At 37.4% G+C, this 20,230-nt stretch overlaps 1 protein-coding gene across 1 annotated transcript in view; it reads right to left on the bottom strand.

Moving 5' to 3' along the window:
- Window positions 1–1,652: 1,652 nt before the first annotated feature.
- LOC104586135 (vesicle-associated membrane protein 711-like) overlaps window positions 1,653–20,230 on the bottom strand; it is a 34,946-nt gene continuing 16,368 nt past the window's right edge. The window contains exons 2-4 of the mRNA XM_010243279.3: window positions 15,692–15,882; window positions 6,387–6,550; window positions 1,653–2,182 (exon numbers count right to left, since the gene is read on the bottom strand). Coding sequence (XP_010241581.1) covers window positions 2,092–2,182; window positions 6,387–6,550; window positions 15,692–15,882 — 446 coding nt within the window. The 3' untranslated portion in view covers window positions 1,653–2,091. The remainder of the gene's footprint in view (window positions 2,183–6,386; window positions 6,551–15,691; window positions 15,883–20,230) is intronic.

Genomic DNA, 20,230 nt, shown 5'->3' with positions numbered 1-20,230 from the left:
AATTTCCTATATATCAACCGCTTTAATAAAACAATTTATGATTCCTCGACAGTGGATGAATTTCAAACGGCTTGAGAGGATATGATCCAGTGACATATGGAAGATAGACAAAATGGGTTCTGACTTTCCTGAAGGATACATACTTTTTTTTTTCTAGGAATAAACGCTATATAATGGAGTGAAAGTATTGGTTCATTTTTTGAAAGATATTTGCATAAAAACACTTCTTAGAAGGAGTTGATAAATATGGATTAGCTCTGAAGAACTCAAGTACTGTATTGAAAATAAGATGCTGCTATGAAGTCAAGTACCAATGTGAAGGGCAAGTATATTTTTATTTTGACATCAGTACACATGATGAGCCATATAGAAAGAATGTTCTGAGGGCATGGTTCAAAGTATCAGACATGCTCGAAGCATTGCGCTTCTTGAAAGGTTTGAGGTTTCAAGATTTCAAGCGGATCATCTCTTATGTCTCCTCATAAAACCCTTTTGTCTTAATTTTCTCTATTAAAATCTATAGTTACTCTTTCTAATAAAATTGTTCTTAATTCCCCCCGCCCCCTCAATAGTAATATTTGTAACATCTCCCCTCCCCCTATTAAATTCATTACCATCTTTAAAACTCTTTTGACCCTCTCTAATAAAATATAGATATAAATTAGATGGATTGGGTGGGGTTAAGGGTCAACTCAATACCAACCTTGAATGTAAACCTTGGTTTAGAACCAAATCGATGTCAAAACTTAAATTTTCCAACCCAAACCTATGGAAATTTCTTTTCATCCCCATGCATTGGCATGAGTTTACTTGATAGTTAATATTTAAAAATGGCCTTTTGCCCTAAATCCTGGTATTCCGCATTTTGGTGGGTTTAAAAACTGATGCCGTGATATTCACCAATTCGTGGAAATGTTTTGAACCTTGGTTGAGGATGACCGAAAAAGGTGGGAGATAAGGGATTGTGAAGTTTTAAAGTAGGATGACTAAAAAAGGCGGGGGATAAAGGCATTGTGAAGTTTTAAACCATGCAGCTGAAGCAGTCACTTTTACATTTTAGCTTTAAAGCGGGGGGGTTCAAGTTGGCAACCAGTACGAAAACTTCTGCCAAACTCCCATGAACATGAATCCTGATGTCTTTTTGTGCTAAACAGAACTGACTGGTAAAACAGGATTAAGGCTTGGATGATGATGTAGACATGCATTAAGTCTCTTAAACTACAATGACATGAAAGAAATCCTATCTCCATATGAAAAAGTAACGTGGGTTTGATCTTTGTTTTTGTTTTTTTGTCTTTTTTTTTTTTTTGTAGGGAGGTTTAATCGTTTAAATATAGGAGGCATAAAAAATTCAAAATACTTATTTAAGAGCCATTGCAGTTGATGGTGATTTGACCATTGTATTATCAGTTCATCAGCCATCATCTTCATCATCATCATGGTCACCAAGGAAACAGTAACATTAATAGCATTCAAACCTTACCACATCACATGTCCAAGGGGTCTTACTCGGAAAGTAAAACAGATCAGTTTTTCTTTTTTGTGGAAATCATGAGAAAGACTGCATAATCTGTTAGCCAGAATTTGCAAATAGCTTCACTCTGTGATATAAATATAATCACATAAAGAACCCTAAATCACTGGAAAATAGATGAGGAAAAAAATGATCAGACATTCACTTTATATCATGGTGATGACAATTAGGTCTGGACAAATATATCTAATTATATGACACTAAGTACATTCGATTAGTTTAAATGACAGATCCTTTTTGCCTTGATCAGTTTGAGCCTTCCAATTGATAAAACCTAAAATATTACATTTACACCAATTGGATGAGCCTACCCATTGTCCTAGCCAGCAACACAACTTGACGAAACAAAGAAAATTTTCCAGAAACCAATATCCAAGCCATGGACTTCTCAACAAGCATACAATCAAATTCAATTCAACCCTCCATAAAAAGGGCCACTCAGATATGTCCAATTACCGATAACTTGAGAGTTGAAACAACAGATAAAGTGGGAACTTATAAATAAGGCTTCATATTCACCAATACAACAGAGCATCATTCAGCATACAGCACTGTGTTCACTTCCTGCATGAAGGCAATGTTGGCCCATGGCAAACAAATGCAAGCACGACATAAATAATGATCAAGAGAAGCAAAATCAATGCAATCCTGCAAAATCCAAAGTATTAAATAGTTAGTCTAATAATGTTTGATTATAGTAACATCAGAGAATGTAATTTAAGAGTTCAACCTATTAATGCTCTCTTAAGTTTGATTAGACTAATTGAATCCAACTGTTCTAGTCTTGTAGCTACAAACATGGTTTGATATAGATTGTATATGAATGGAAAAGTGTTCCACCACATGGGAATCGGAATGTGATGTGTCCAGGAGTCTGACTTGGCAAGACAAACAAACAAGGACTTACGGACATACTTAGAGAAAATATAAACTATTAAAACAGTCATTTTTTTGAATTCCAACATTTTATACCCAAGGAACAAGGTCTGAAACTTTATCTACATTAGTTAATAGCATTTCATAAGAAAATGACATTCATTATCTCCATTAGTTGTTCTTGTTCATTTATGTCATGCCATGTTGTAGTGTCCCTGACACATGTCTGACATAGACACTTCATCCATTTAGGTCTTGGGAGAGTCCATGCAACACTTTGTCCCACATAATCTATAAGATCTGAAACCCTCAAGATCAAATGCTTAATCCTATCCTACATCTGCAAGTAGTTTTTTGGATGTTTTGAGTTTTGACCTAAATTTTTTAATTTAACCACATAACTTATTCCCAACATCCATGGCACATTCTGGAAGTTACAAAATGAACCCTTAGTAAAGTTGGTCATAACTGGATATAAGAGATGATACAAGTCATTGATATACAGATAGAGAACAGTTGCACAAGAATATGGTTAAGAAAAGTGCACTGGTTATCTAAATCAATTATTTTATTATCTTTTAATCAGTTATCTAAATCAATTATCTTAGGAAATAGGAACATTTCCTTTATCAGATACATGTAGAACATTTTTTCCTTTTTGATCAGCGAGCAGAAAATTAATGCCACTCTTTTGATACTCAAAGAAGAGTATTGACAGAAGAGATGCTTAGATTAGCCTCTTAGACTTAAGAATCCTTGCCATATTGAATTAATCTCCAGTCTATGCACCAAAAAGAAAAATATATCCAGTCTGCATATATCTGTCTGAATCAAAACTGTCACTCAAACTGCAGATCACCATTCTTTTGCTGGAGTATAATTGTCAAGGTATTATAAATGCACCATATTTATCAATAAACAGAAAATATGCTGCAAGGATTCTTTTGATAATAAATAAAAATTTTATTGAAGAGAACCACCACTCTACCCCCCGCCCCCTCTTACAATTTGCTGCACTTTCATTCAGTCTGTGACATGTGCATACATATAAGACCACATGTGTAATGGGACAGCCATCACAAAATGAATGGAAGTGCAGGAAAAAAGTGCAGCAGATCCACACAACTAACTTTACTACCTAAGATGACCACCCACTCCCTAGGATGAATAGCACCACTTCAATCGTCACTTCAGAATTCACTCGCCACACTTACCTCCTTAGCCTTTCTCACACCTTTCCAATATACATCCTTCTTTCTCCTCAGCTTCTCAAATCAACTTTTGCCTAATTACTTGTTTTACTCTCTATATGGGAGTTAAGAGCCTTTACTTCTTCCTCTCTTCTTTAATCCAGGAACTTTTTTCCAAAAATTCTTTCCCTCCTAAAAAGAACAAACCCAATTGCTTAACAGCCACAACCGCTCTTCCAACCACCCTGATTAAACTTCATCAATCACTACTACATCTTCTCCATTTTCATACTCTTCCATTCCTCTTAACTCCATAACATCTCCTTTCTCACTCAGCCAAGCATCCACCTCATTTGTAATTGGCTATGTTCTATACTTTTTTGATCTATTTCTCACTGTTGATCTCAACACCTCCTGTTTCTTATCTTTGTATCTTCTGACAAACATGAAGAGATCACAAAACCCTTGTCTTGCTCATAACCAATATCTCTCTCTTCTGCAAAGTTTCCATTTATATTGTCTTCCACAAACAAGGTAAGACCACAAGTGTTCTCATTTGATAAAGAATCAATAGTCGAAATCACCTGATTTATATTGAAGTGTCCACCACCTCTTCCATTAGACTGAAGTTTGTCTTTGTTTGACCTATCAATAAAAAAGTTTGTCCTTGTTTGCTTTCCACTTGTATACCTTCTTAAATTTCTTAGTAGGAACTTCCCCACAATCCCATTTTCATATGAGGAAAGACTTTAAAATATAGACAAACTTTGAGTCTTTTGGGTTTTAAATTTAACATAATCCAGTATTAAGGAATTCCTTCTAATTAAAGATGCTAAATCTGGTGAGGCAGTAATTTATTTTAAAGTAGCACTTAATCCCCTCAGTAAGGCATTTATTCCTGAGGGAGTAAAACAGAAGGAACGGGGAATTAGAGTCTATCAAACTCCAGATAAAAAAAGAAAAGAACTTCAAATGAACTTTGTTATTTCTGCACTACATACCATTTCACCAAAACCAACACAAAGTGAGTCATAATGCTTAAGCTACTATAGGTGAACTTGCCGTGGATTAGCATGTGGCATAGATTCATCCTGATCACAGATGCAGTGTCAATTTTCTGGTATCGTTCCTTTGGAAAGAAGGTGATCTATGGTAAGGATCCTGTCTAGAATTACAGTCCACATAAAGAATAGGCATTTTGATAGCACCTTTATTTTCTAAATCCATTTCCATGTTACCATAGGTCCCCCTGACTCAATTATTCTATTGAAGAAAGAGCTGATGTAGAAGCAATCTGATTTCTCTATATTTTCTTAGTTCATATTTTACAGTTTCACCCATTGAAATTAAATGCAATTTTCTGCATAACCTGAGAAATCACCTTTGAACCGTAATTCAGCCATACTAACCTTTGATTCTAACATCAAACTAAACCACTTTTTTTCCCTGACAAACATAAAACAATTTTCTCTTAAAAATTGATCTAAAACCTTAGTTTTATCTAATTTCCATAATCTGTCCTACATCAGAAGTTCTTTAAATAAGATGGTTGCAATCATAACACCTCTTAAAAATTAGTGCCCTATCTCCTTAGGGAATCAATTTCTAATTGTGCACACACCTTCCAACCAGAAAGGAAAAAAGAAAGGAAGAAATAAGGGAATAAATAAAGACACAAATTTTGATAAAGAAAGCCAAGATCTCTTTCCATTTTGTCCCGATGCAAATGCTCTTCATGATGCAAAGTAAGGTTCAAAGTATCGGAAACGCAAGGTGTATCGGAAAGAGAATTTTAAGAGACATATCGAGATACGCTTTGGATACGTATGAATACGGACGAAAAATTAAGATATGCATAAATATGGTAGAAAATTCAAATAAATCTTAAAAAATATATTACTAAGTATATTTACAAATTTTATATGATTGTAAATAAGTCATTTAAATGTAAAAAACTATAATTTAATGGTTTATATAAAGTATGCCATATTGGTCACAATTAGTAACCATTTAAAAATGATGGAATAACTAAATGTAAAATAAACAAAAAAACAAAAATGTGAATGTCAATTTTCAAAAACGAATATAATTAATCTTAATATTTATTAGTATATAAATTTTTAATTAACTCTAACATTTATTAATAAGCACTTGCCACTCATTAAGAAAAGTGAAAATCTATTTAAAATAAAAAATGCATATAAACATAGCAATCAAATATGTGTGGCTCATTGGCGAACTTGTGTTTGTTAAAATCAAGTGACTAAGGTTCAAATCTTGCTATTGCTAAATTTGAAGTTTTTACACTAACAAAACGAATTTAATGAGAGGGGATCATTAATTAAAGGAATCAATGAGAGAATTTGAATTAGGCACTAAAATTCAAATTTAAATTTAAATTTTCCTTGGAGTAATTGACTAATTAATGAAAGAGAAATTAGACATAAATAAACGACACTAATGAGAGATTCAGTATTAAATATGGATTAGCGAAATTAATGATATGTATCAAACTGTATCGGACTGTTTCAGGCTCGTATCGGCTGATACAGATTCGAAACAAGACGATACAGATCCGAAACAGTCCGATATGGGCCCGTATTGGGCGATACGTGCGAAAAGAAACGGAACAAAAGATTTCTACACGTTCTGTGTATCGGGTTCATGTTGGAATGATACATATCGGCCGATACGACCCGATACGTTGCGATATTTTGAACCTTGATGCAAAGCCACATAATGTCATGTGAAATTTAGGAAAAATAGATAAAGGTGGTCAGACATACGTGAGCTTGACATTTCTCCACCACACAGTGTTCCTAAAACGACGAGCTTGCCTTCTGAAACGAATAGTATTTCCTTGCATATACTCAGTCTTGCCCACCAGCAAGTCCAAGCGATCTCCCCTGTCTAAAACTTTATCAATATTCTCCAACATAACATTGCGAACCTATGAAATGATAGAAACCATCAGATATTAAAAAATTAACATTATAACACATCATATTGCAATACAAGATGGGACATGGTTGGGAGTAATATTGAGATTTGACATTCTACTACTTATTGTCTAGAACAACAAAAAAGAAATAAGAAAGAGAATAATAATTTTATATAATTCAATGGCCTCAACAGATCATACTTTTTTTTTTGATAAATGAAGTTAGATTTCATTAATTCTGAAGATATAATCATTACAAGCATCCCTTAGAGAGGCACAAGATGCTACTTCTCTATAAACAAAACAGAAAAAATTACAAGTGAGCCCAAAACAAAGATTCTCTATTCACCCCTTGCTTGGCTAGAGTATCAACTAAACCGCTTGCCGATCTCCTCACCCATTGTATCCTCAAATTCGTATTCTTGGTGATCCATAAAAACTTTTTTAACTCATCCCTGTAGCACCATATGGTCCATATCACAGACTTTGGATCCTTTAACTAACCCACCACCAATTTTGAGTCCCCTTCAATCACCAAATTGGTTATGTTCAGTTCATTAGCAACTTGTGCTCCTTGTAAGGTTGCAAGAAATTCTGCCTTGAGAGAGCCCCCAATCCCTAGTGGGCTAGAAAACAAGGCTATTAGTTTGCCTTCCATGTATCTCACAACCCCTCCTATACTAGCAGATCTTGGATTCCCCTACTACTCCCATTAAAATTCAGTTTCGCATAGTCTTGAGGTGGGGGCAGCCATTCAACGTTTATTCTTTCCTTTCTGGAAGAGCTTCTTGCAACTCCCTAATTTCTCCATAAGTCATCATGAGAAATTTAAGAAAATAGGTCCAAAGATTTGATCCAATGGATCACTCTAAACATCACACAATTCCTTATTTCTTCCTTGCTTCTTTCCTTCTCAGAGAAAATTCTCACATTCCTCTCTTCCCAAGTAAGCGTAGAAGGATCAAACAGCAAGTTAGCCTCTGCTCGTAAGGAACACCTGCACCCAAACAAAGAAAAAAAACCAATTCCATATATCTACAAAAAAAAGAGCAAGAAATCAATAAGTGAGAGCAATTCTCATTATCAGAGCTACACAAAACACACCAATTTGGAGAGAGACATAAATTGGGTTTCCCATGAATTACTTCCCAACAAAAAGCTCTTATTTTAGGGGGAATGGATTTGCACTAGAACTCTATCAAGGGAATCAAAGAGAGGGCAAAAAATTACAAAGAGACTTGAAGAAGGAAGCACAAGAAAACAAATCCTTAGGGTGAGGGGCCCAGAAATGCTTGTTTGACTTATTAGGATCAAGACACACACTTTGAAGTATTTGAGGCAAATACAGACAAGCCCTCATTTCATCATCCCTTAACCATCTACGAAAGCCAAAGTCCCAATTAGGATCCACTGGGTGAACATGGGGAACAATGAATTTAGAAATACATTCGTTTTTGTACAAAGAAACTGAGTACAAGGATGGGAAGAGGTCCTTTAGAGGGTAAGACCCAATCCAGACATCCTCCCAAAATTTAATAGGATCCCCTGAACAAGCATCATACCTGACAAACTAGAAGAGAGTGGGAAGAATACCATGAATTGTCTTCCACGGAAACACTAATGTAGCCCAGTTAGAGACACCTGCATCCCAGCCATTCCCCAACCTACCATGAATACTGACTATTACTTTATACTAGAGTCTGTCTTGTTCCCATGGCCATCTCCATAACCAATTAACCATTTTCCTAGCAATGGAAAATTCTTTTTATCCACATTCCCAATTCCTACGCCTCCTACTTCTAGGCTTCTGCTCACAGTCTTCCAATTAACCAAGTGGTCTTTTTTACCTTCTCTCGATTCCCACAAAAAGTCCCTCATTAATTTATCTATCTTATTTATTTCCATTTTAGGGATCCTAAAGACCGACAAGTAGTAGATTGGTAGATTAGCAAGCGTGGACTTAATTAAAGTAATCCTACCCCCAAGTGAGATGTAATTCCTTTTCCAGGTTGCTAGTCTCTTAGCACACCTCTCAAAGATTAGACTCATAAATCTACTCTCTCTAGGATTTGCACCTAGGGGAAGCCCTAAGTAGGTCATAGGCCAACTTGAGATGGAGCAATCTAGGACATTTGCAACAACTGTAAGGTCTCCTTCTTCCATATTAAGTCCCGTGATGTAGCTCTTCTCAAGATTAATTTTAAGATTGGAGGCAAGTTCAAAATTCCTCACCAAGTCCTTCAGATTCCTCGCCAAAAGTTGATCTCTCCCTTCACAGAAGATTATAATATCATCTGCAAACTGTAAGTGAGTAATTGGTAACCTATCCCTTCCAACCTTCCAACCATTAATTCTATTCTCCCTTTCAGCCTTATAAACCATTCTAATCAAGACCTCTGCAACTAGGGTGAAGAGGAAAGGTGTGAAAAGGGGTCTCCCTACCTTAAACCTATACGAGCTGGAAAGAAGTCTCTCACAATCCCATTGAGAAGAATTGAGTAATGACAAGTCTTAACACATCCAAAGATCCAATTACACCATCTCTCCCCAAATCCACAAGATTTCATTACCTTAATTAAGAGCATCCAATCCACAAGATCATAAGATTTGTCAAGGTCCAGCTTACAATATGAAGCCTTTTTTCTTAGATTTTTTCATTTCTTCCACATAGTCATACGTGATGAGGATTTGGTCAGCTATTTTTCTCCCTTTTACAAAAGCCCCTTGTTGCTGATTGATTAAGGTAAAGGTCACATTTTTCCCTAGACTAATGAATTCCTTCTCCGCAAATTCAATGAACACCTCAACTAGATCACGTTTCACAACTTGCTAGCAATCCTGTTAGGAGACCATAGTGAAGCTATCTGGCCCACTAATAAAAATCCTCCATATCCACTCAGTCAATCAAAGGTCTTATAAAGATGGATTTGAAGTGGTCAAATCTCCTAGCAATCTCACTTTGATTGGTTATCTCCTGCCCTTCTATCTCCAATTTAGCCACATAGTTCTTCCTCTTTCTCCCATTTGCCAAAGCATGAAACTATTTTGTATTACCATCCCCTTCTTTTAACCACTTGCACCTAGATTTCTGTTTCCAGCTGATTTCTTCTCTTAGTAAGGCTTCTTCCAACTCTCTCTTTAATTTTCACCTCATGGTTCTTTCATAATCAACAATAGTCCCCTATACTTCCTTATCTAATTCCCCTATGCTGGACACAAGATTGATCATTTTCTTCTCTAGTCTTCCAAAATGGTCCCTATTCCACTCCTTGATTTTTTCTCTCAACCTCTTCAACTTCTTATGAAACTTTACACTTTTCCAACTCACATCACCCAAGTCCTCCTTCCACCATGTTTCTACTTTCCTTACAAAGTCCAGGTGGGTGAGCCACATGTTTTCAAGTCAAAATGGCGTGGGGCCACTTAAGAAGGTTTCAGGACCTAGCTTGATAGGGAAATGATTTGAGCTGACTCTAGCCTCTAGGTAAGGTTCTGGATGCTAGGTAACAAATCATAAAATTTTCGTAGTTCTAACAAAAGAAAAATAACTTTGGATTTTCCCATCTTTTTCTTTTATTATTTATTCATTAGGAGAGGGGGATAAACGTTTGGATTAAATAAAATAACCAGGTATGTGCTTTGGCCAGGTTGGGTGGGAGTGAGATCAACTCTGGTTTTTTAAGAGTAAAGAAAATTTTCATTAAAATGAAAAAAATTACAATCTGGGACATCCCAAAAATTTTCCACCAAATCTGATCCGTTACCTTGCTCAAATTCTGGAAGAATCAACTCTCACCCAACCCATGTGTTAAACCTTGAAACCTAATCCAACCCAACATTCTTAACCCTAACCTAACCCGATCATGAAATTATATTGGGAGTTTGGGACCTTAGACACCAGATTCATAAAAACATAAACAAATGTGCACAACCAGACAAATGCAAATAAGCACATTACATACACATTTAATATATGGATAATTATGTGTTGCCATATAAAGCAAACACCATATAAAGCAAACATTTATTTTGTACAGCCTATTTATTTTGTATTCATATTATCTTTCCGTAAGTAGATTGTATAGTTGTAGGTAGAGATAAATCAGCCTTAAATCTCTGTAAATCAGTGTAAATCAGGCCTTAAATTACTGTATATTCAGCTATATATTCAATGAAATCAGAAAGATAAGGCATTGAGCCATTCAATCAAAATTCTTTCGAAGGAAAAGTTATCATGGTATCAGAGCCATTGTCTTAGAGTTTTGGAATTTCTGGTTATTCTTGGGTGACATTGGAACTTCAGGCCGCCATAGATTGCAAGTTCCATCTGGGTGATTTTCTTCAGAAAGCTCACATATTTTGGTAATTTCTTTCCGGTCATATTTTGGGTTGTTTATTTCTCTATATTTGTCTTGTTTTCTGCTGAAAATGGCTGGTAACCACTCTGAATTTTGTGTTAAATTTACGGGAAAAAATTATTCGGCATGGGAATTTCAATTCTGTTTATATGTTACTGGAAAAGAGTTATGGGGATATATTGATGGTACTACTCCAGCTCCAGCAGATGCTACTAAATTAGCTGAATGGAAAATCAAAGATGCTAGGGTGATGTCTAGGATTACCGGGTCATGTGATTCTAAAATTGTTCTTAATTTACGCCCCTATAGAAGTGCTCAAACCATGTGGGAATATTTGAAAAAGGTTTATAATCAAACAAATTCAGCCAGGAGATTTCAATTGGAGTGTGAAATTGCAGATTATACACAAGGGAGTCTCTCTATTCAAGATTACTATTCTGGTTTTCAAAATTTATGGGCTGAATTTTCTGATATAGTGTGTGCTGCAGTGTCTAAAGTTTCTCTTGCTGATGTATTGGTTGTTTATGAAATTAGCAAGCGTGATCAGTTTCTGATGAAGCTACGTTCAGATTTTGAAAATGCTCGTTCTAATTTGATGAATCGTCATCCTCCTCCTACCTTGGATGTGTGTTTCAGTGAATTGCTTCGTGAGGAACGTCTTCTTACACAAACCACTCTTGAACAGGAGAAAATGACTACAACACACATGGCATTTTCGGTTCACGGAAAAAGCAAGGGTAAAGATATGAGTAAGGTTTAGTGTTTTAGTTGCAAGAATTATGGGCATATTGCAGCAAATTGTACCCAGAAATTTTGCAATTATTGCAAAAAGCATGGGCACATCATCAAAGATTGTTTAACTCGCCCTCAAAATCGTCAAAACACTGCTTTTCAAGTAACAGTCGGAAATTCTTCTACGGATCAGATTCAAACTGGGCCCTCAACTATGTCAGCAGTCAATCAAAATGCTCAATCCACTGTTCTTACTCCTGAAATGGTGCAACAAATGATAATTTCAGCCCTCTCAGCTCTGAGACTCCAAGGTAATGGTAATTCTTTATCTAAGTCTTGGCTTGTTGATTCTGCCGCATCAAATCACATGACTAATTCTGCTAATTTGCTACAAAATGTCCGGTCCTATCATGGTTCAGAAAATATTCAAGTTGCTAATGGAAATCATTTGCCCATTACTGGTGTTGGTGATATTACTCCGGTTTTCAACAATGCTCTTATATCACCTGGACTTTCTGATAATCTTCTTTCAGTTGGCCAATTAGTAGAAAATAACTATAATGTCCATTTTCTCATAATGGTTGTTGTGTGCAGGATCAGGAATCGGGGACGGTGATCGCGAAGGGGCCTAAAGTCGGACGTTTATTTCCTCTGCACATTTCCATTCCTAGTAATATTTCTTTTGCATGTTCTGCTATTAGTAATAAAAATGAGGTGTGGCATAAACGTTTGGGACACCCCAATTCTACTATATTGTCTTATTTGTTGAATTCTGGTTTATTAGGCAATAATGATAAAATTTCAAGCCTTTCTTTTGATTGTTCAACTTGTAAATTGAGAAAAAGTAAAATTCTTCCTTTTCCTCTTCCCGGTAGTCGTGCAGATAAATGCTTTGATATTATTCATAGTGATGTATGGGGGATTACACCTATTATCTCTCATGCACATTATAAGTATTTTGTGACATTTATTGATGACTATAGTTGATTTACTTGGATTTATTTTCTTCGTTCCAAATCTGATGTTTTTTCGGTCTTTAAGACTTTTGTTGCGCATGTTGAAACTCAATTTTCTACTGTCATTAAAGTTCTTCGATTTGGTTCTGGTGAAGAATACATGTCTCATGTACTTCATGATTTTTTAAATGAAAAAGGTATTCTCTCACAATGTTCTTGTCCACACACACCTCAACAAAATGGTGTGGCAGAGAGAAAGAATCGTCATCTCTCAGAAGTTGCTCGTACTTTGCTACTTGAGTCTTCCGTTCCTCCTCAGTTCTGGGTAGAAGCTTTATCTACAGCAGTTTATCTTATTAATAGACTGCCTTCTCAAACTCTAAACCTTGAGTCTCCTTATTTTTGTCTTTATCAACAACATCCTCAATATGGGCATTTACATACATTTGGTTGTGTTTGTTTCATTCATTTGCCTCCTCTTGAACGTCATAAACTTTCTACTCAATCTGTTAAATGTGGATTTATGGGATATAGTACAAATCATAAAGGTTTTGTTTGTTATGATTCCTCTTCTAAGAAGCTTCGTGTTTCTTGCAATGTTGTTTTCTTTGAAAATCAGTTTTTCTTTCCAACTTGTGATCAGTCATTCTCCGATATTGCTATTCTTCCTAGCTTTGATGAATCGTCTTCTTCTCCTGAACGATTCAAGCCTGGATATGTGTATGAACGACGTCATTCACCACCGCCCCTTCCGACTCCAGATCTGTCACCTGATCCTGCTCCAGCTATCTTGAGACGCTCCACTAGAGTCTCCCGTCCTCCTAATTGGTATGGCTCCTATCATACATCCTTTAGTGTTGCTTTATCCTCTGTTTCGGTTCCATCTTCTTACTCCCAGGCAGTTAAGCATGAGTGTTGGCAACAAGCAATGCAAGAAGAACTTCGAGCTCTTCAGGATAATCATACATGGGATATTGTTCCATGTCCACCCAAAGTTAAACTTATTGGGTGTAAGTGGGTTTACTCAGTGAAACTTCGCTCTGATGGGACTCTAGAGCGCTATAAAACTAGGTTGGTTGCTCTTGGTAATCGACAAAAGTATGGGGTGGACTATGAGGAGACATATGCTCCTGTGGCTAAAATGACTACTGTGTGAACAATTCTTGCCATTGCTGCTTCACAGGGTTGGCCACTTAAAAAAATGGATGTCAAAAATGCTTTTCTCCATGGTGATCTCAAAGAAGATATCTACATGACACCTCCTCCTGGTTTGTTCTCCTCTTCTACTTTGGAAGTTTGTAAGTTGAACCGCTCATTGTATGGCTTAAAACAAGCTCCCCGTGCATGGTTTGAGAAGTTCAGATCTACCTTGCTACAGTTTAAGTTTGTGCAAAGTCAATATGACTCTTCTCTATTCCTTCATAAAACTTCTACTGGAATTGTCCTTTTGGTCTATGTTGATGACATAGTTATAATAGGAACGGATTCTTTATTGATTACTCAGCTTCAGCAGCGTCTTCGAGAGTTCTTTCATATGAAGGATCTTGACCACCTTACAGATTTCTTGGGATTGGAAGTTCAATCTAACTTCTCTGGTATATTTCTCAATCAGCATAAATATACTCAAGATTTAGTTGCATTGGCTGGTCTTCAGGATTCTTCATTGGTTGATACTCCTCTCGAAGTGAATGTCAAGTACCACTCGGATGAGGGAGAACTACTTTCTGATCCATCTTTGTATCGACAATTAGTGGGTAGCTTAAACTACCTGACTATTACCAGATCTGACATCTCCTTTGCTGTCCAACAAGTTAGTCAATTTATGCACTCTCCCCGTCATCTTCACTTGGCTGCAGTTCGTCGCATCATAAGATATCTTCGGGGTACTCCATGTCGTGGTTTATTTTTTCCCACTGGGTCTTCTCTGCGCCATAGTGCTTTAAGCGATGCCGACTGGGCTGGTTGCCCAAATACTCGTCGCTCTGTTACAGGTTGGTGTATGTTTCTTGGGGATTCTTTGATATCGTGGAAGAGTAAGAAACAAGATCGGGTCTCTAAATCTTCTACTAAATCTAAATATCGGGCTATGTCTGCTGCCTGCTCTGAGATTACTTGGCTTCGAGGATTATTGACTGAGATTGGATTTCCTCAATCTAATCCCACTCCGCTACATGCAGATAATACCAGTGCTATTCAAATTGCTACTAATCCAGTCTACCATGAATGCACTAAGCACATTGAAGTTGACTGTCATTATATTTGAGATGCTATAAATGCTCAAGTTATTTCTCTTCCACATGTTTCCACAGCTTTGCAAATTGCCGATGTGTTTACCAAGTCTCTTACTCGACAGCACCATAAATTTCTTATTGGCAAATTGATGCTTCTTGATCAGCCAGCATCAATTTGAGGGGGGATGTTGTCATATAAAGCAAACATTTATTTTGTACAGCCTATTTATTTTGTATTCATATTATCTTTCCGTAAGTAGATTGTATAGCTGTAGGTAGAGATAAATCAGCCTTAAATCTCTGTAAATCAGTGTAAATCATGCCTTATTAAATTACTGTATATTCAGCTATATATTCAATGAAATCAGAAAGAAAAGGCATTGAGCCATTCAATCAAAATTCTTTCGAAGGAAAAGTTATCATTATGTAGGTAGTGTCTTATGAATAACACCCTCTATTGCTGTCCTCTCTTCTCCTTTGCCACATGCAAAATGTGTGTGTGTGTGTGTGTGTTATATGTATATATGCCAAGGTTAGGTCCATATCCACCCCTCCCAATAACCCAACCAAATATGAATCATGGTGGTTTTTTCCAACCCTAACCTAACCCAATTTTCAACTCAATCCATCCTGCCCCTATTTTTGAGTAGAGTTCCAGTTGGCCTGACCCAAGTTGCACCCTACAACTAACTAGCATCCATATCCGACCATTCAACACAAGTACTCATGAGAATCTAATATGGAAAGAAAGAACTAAACAAACTGAAGAAGCCAAAATAAGAAAAAGGACTTCTTGAAAGTTGAGAAAAAAAAAAGAATTGAAGTGAAATAGCAACCGAGACATATACATTCCCATAGCATTTAAAAATCTACCTGACTCATTTCACCTTTCAACCGGTTTATCCTATCTGCATTAGGGTCATTTGAATAATAATCCATTTGTTGACTCAAAACCCTTGAAAATTCGTCATTCATGGAATAAGCAAGAGCTGTATGAACAGCACGGCCATAAGTCCTCGCAAATCTTTGATGAATATCTTCTAGAAAAGCAAAAGGAATTCTCCCTGCACAAAAAAGTTTCAATAAATATCATAAGACACATTATATGTAGTTCAGAAGTGAAGATGAAGCTACAGTCCACTTCCCAGAGCTGATGAGATAGAAATTGAATTCAAATAATTTAACCTGCCCCAAGTTTAATAGACAAGGCAGTACAATTCTAGGAACACAAAAGTAGTCATGCTTTAACTCATAATATCACTATTATGGAATAAACGTTGACAAAAGAATATTACTTCACCTCCTCCCCCTCCCCACACTTTTCCAGGCAGCACCTTCTGGTTATCATATCATTTTTTTTTTATTAGTAACATAATAACATTGTTGTCGTGTTAGATTCAAGACTTCCAGTTACAATAAAAAAAATTCCATTTTTACCCTTCAAAAGAAAAAGGATGTGGAAGAACTCCTTCAGAATTTACATTGTTGTCATTAAAAAATATGGAGCAAATAGAAATTTCTGTAAGATAGTCATAAGACAAGCATAGCTATAAGGAACAAAGTACTGGGCAATCAAGGAAAAACATGTTCAACAATTATGTGCATAGCTGAGATGAGGATGTTGAGATGGACAGGTGGCAAGACTAGAAAGGACAGAACAGAAATGAGTCTCTTAGAGAGGACTTGGGAATAGTTCCAATTAGTGACAGAATTAAGTCAATAGTTTAGTCATGTTCATAGATGACCAATGACGGCACCATTGAGTGACATGGTGTGAATAGAAGACTCTAAAAGAGCCAGAGGAAGACAAAAGAAAAGGTAGCTTGAAGTGGAAAAATATTGATTTGGACTTACAACTTGACAGAAAACATGGCTTTTGATAGAGCACAATGGCAGCAAAAGATCCATGTACCCTACCCCAAATAATTGGAATTAAGCATTAAAGCTGAGTTGAGTTGTATCATTAAAGCATATTTTTTTTGGGTAAGCAGTAAGCTGTATCAACTATCAATAAAGCATTGGCTGTAGTTTAAAAATCACATTTTTTTATCAATGTTTAAAAATCATGATTCTAAACAAAAGAATGCAAGAAAAGCGGAAATGAGGTCAATAAGATGGTTTCTATCCCATTGAAGATTATGTTCAAATCATTAAGTAGATGAGATAACTAACCAAACTTATTGAAAAATAGTCTATTCCAATGATGGTAACTCTTCCTTTTCCTTTTCTTTTGTTTAGAAATTAGAACTAATGAAAGAAAGTTTGTCCATCATGACTGTTACAAGAACAATGATTGTCAGAATAGATGAGAAAATTTCCAAAAATTCCCCAAAAGCCTTCTAAACACAACCACATGATTTTCCCCTCTTCCCCTGAGTTATGCTCTATAAGCTCCATAACAAAATGTCCCCCTTAGAGACCTGCCTTAGGTTGAATATGCCTAAGGGCTAAGAAGCCAGTGAAGATTAAAAAAAAGAAGCCAGTGAAGATGATTCTACTCACTTGAAAAATCATTTGCATATAAAACTGATGAGGTTCGAACTGACCCCCAATGAGATCGAGACACGTGGCGACACCGGAAGACTTGGCAGCACCTCGGACGTCTCCAATAACGGCTTGGCCTGAGGTGCCCTGATGACACCCAAACAAGGACCAGCCTGGTATCTGAGCTGAGCTGTGAATAAAAGAAGTACACTCTACCGAGCTGGTCTAACATCAGATGGCATGCACCCAACCTGCACCACCACGTGTACTTAACGACAATCACCTGTGAGGCAATTATTCCACTTACCTGCTCTGTCAGATAGTGGGCCCTGGACTTTCTCCACGTTACCCTTCCTACAATGAGGTGGAGGTCGATGGTGGTACTATCAGTCTGAAAGTACTGGGACTTCCGTTCAATCGTTGGGCAGAGGAGGTTTTCCTCTAGATTGCTACACTGTGCGGCGGTTCTTTACAAGAGGTGAATCTCTCTGACCTTCATGCAGCAACCTTACGAATTCGAAATGCTAAGCTGGAGAAGATACCAAGAATGCTTGAAGTGTTCTCCAATGGAAGGTGGAGACAAGTATGGGTTGTGTCGGAAGTTGAATCGACGCTCTAGGAGGGTGCAAGGAGAGAAGACGATGTTCACGTGGCAAGACAAAGGCCACGTCGAGCAACAAGACTGGAAGCTTCAGGCATCAAACTTGGTTTTCCCCCAAAGAAAACCAAATCGTTGGGCTTGATTAATTTAGGCTCCAATTTACCTTTATTTATCGGGCTTTCAAATAAGTTTGAATTTCAAAGGGAGGGACCTGCATCCTGCATGGACATTTTAAAGGGGGAGTTTTTGGGAAATAAAAACTCGAGACCGGGGCTGAACCAAGTGGTCGGGCCGAGCTTCAAGGAAAACGCACGTGACAACTTAAATGTCACGTGTAGAACAAGGTGGTGGATCAATGGAGGATGCTAATTTGGGTGTATCATCGTCCCCATTGATCCCTAACAGAAGCGGTCAAAGGGGGCTGCTGAATTTACAGTGGGCGAGATGCCTCCCTTCTCAACAAGATAAGCCTAATCCCAGGTATGCTAGATCAAAAGAGGTTCAAGGCGATGAAGAGGATGATGGGCGGTGGATTGATTCCGGTGATTCTGAGGAAGAGTGCTCCTCTGATGAAGAATCCAGTATTGGGAGTGTGGATGGGACAATACAAATCTGTTTGGACATTGAAGAGGATTATCGCATTGGTGCCTTGTTTGCAGCAGACAAACTCAGTGAAACTAAGATTGTAGAGAGGTCTTCCTTTGACAAACCTCTGTAGAAGTCTTGTGAGGATGAAGAGTGCCAACAAAGCTTAGGCTTTCAGAATGCCTTAAACCACATCCACAAACAGCAAGGTCCTTCCTGTGGCCTCTCAGTTAGGAAATCCCACTCTTGTTGACGGCTAAAGCAGGACATTCAGATGGTGACTAAGCAGGAGATCTGTAAAGCTTCGAAGGAAACACCTCCAAGGGGTGCAACTCCAAATTCTGATCAGGTTACCAAAGCCATGGGTCTTCCCCAAACAGATTACCCTGATGCCTGCAACCTAGGCCCGAGTCAAGGTGGTTTGGTCACTGAAACAAAGCCAGGAAAAAAAGGGGACTTCCAGCTCGTAAATCTCGTGTTTTCGGTTTTGCTACCGATTCTTCTGTTAGCTCTCTTGCAGATGGCCCAATCCCTGTTCCTACTATGATTAAGCCCATTGATTTGAATAACTGTGTTGAAAGTGTGGAAAGGGAACTTCCAGCTAGGGTTCCAAAGTCTGTTTGTAGGAGGGATGGAGTTTCTCCCGAGGGAAATATGAGGAATGAAGAGATTAGAGAGGAGGGAGAGAAGGGTAGAGAAGAAAGGGATATGAGGAAGGATGGCACTAATTCGATGAAAGAAAAGGAAAGATGTAGTGGGCAGGAGGATGTTTTTGCAGGAGGGAAGATGCATGTGGAAGAGGACCAGCTGATGAATTTTGCCAATAAAATGGGTCTTAATCTAGAGAAAACTGATGAGGAGATTGTTCAAAAAAAATCCAGGAAAAAAAGGGGTGGAAAAAGAAAGAAAAAAATGAATGAAGTGGAGAAATTAATGAATGATAGTAGAAATTACTGATTGCAGATTTAGACGACTTCCTTGTGAAGAGAAGAAAAGAGGAGAAAAAAGGAGTAGGAAGTCAACCAGAATTGAATTAGCTCTGGCCGCCAACCCCTCATTATAATTTATACTTAACTTAAAGAATGAGATATTACAAGAATGCCCTTAGTAGGGCGGCTACTAAAGTAGCTGAACAGTCACAACTTAAAAACATAAACTAATGGGCCTAAGGCCCAACAACTTCCTAACTTAATAACTTAAAATAAGAATAAAAAACAACTGGGCCCAATAACTAGAAAACTAGCCCAACTCAACACTCCCCCTCAAGTTGAGAGTAAATGTCACACATTCCCAATTTGCGTAGATCATGCTCCAGCTTGTTCCTTGCAACACCTTTTGTGAGAACTTCAGCGAGCTGTAGATTAGAAGCAATGTATGAAAGACAAACTTCCCCAGAAGTCACTCTTTCTCTGATAAAATGTCTATCCACTTCAATGTGGTTAGTTCAGTCATGCTGGATTGGGTTATGGGCAATGTTAATTGCTGCCTGGTTATCACAGTACAACATCATAGGTTCTTCTGCCTGTACACCAATTTCTCTTAATAGGGAACGGATCCAGAGAAGTTCTGAAACTCCATGTGCCATGGCCCTGTATTCAGCTTCAACACTTGGTCTTGCCACCACTGTTTGTTTCTTACTCTTCCACGAGACAAGGTTACCCCCAACAAGGGTGCGTACTCCTAAAGTGGATCTCTTGTCATCAAGGCATCCCGCCCAATCTGCATCTGTATAAGACTCTAGT

Source organism: Nelumbo nucifera, chromosome 2, assembly GCF_055504915.1.
Source record: "Nelumbo nucifera cultivar China Antique chromosome 2, China Antique-T2T, whole genome shotgun sequence".
NCBI lineage: Eukaryota > Viridiplantae > Streptophyta > Magnoliopsida > Proteales > Nelumbonaceae > Nelumbo > Nelumbo nucifera.
Note: the sequence above shows the minus strand (reverse complement) of the source record. Positions and strands in the feature narration are given on the sequence as shown.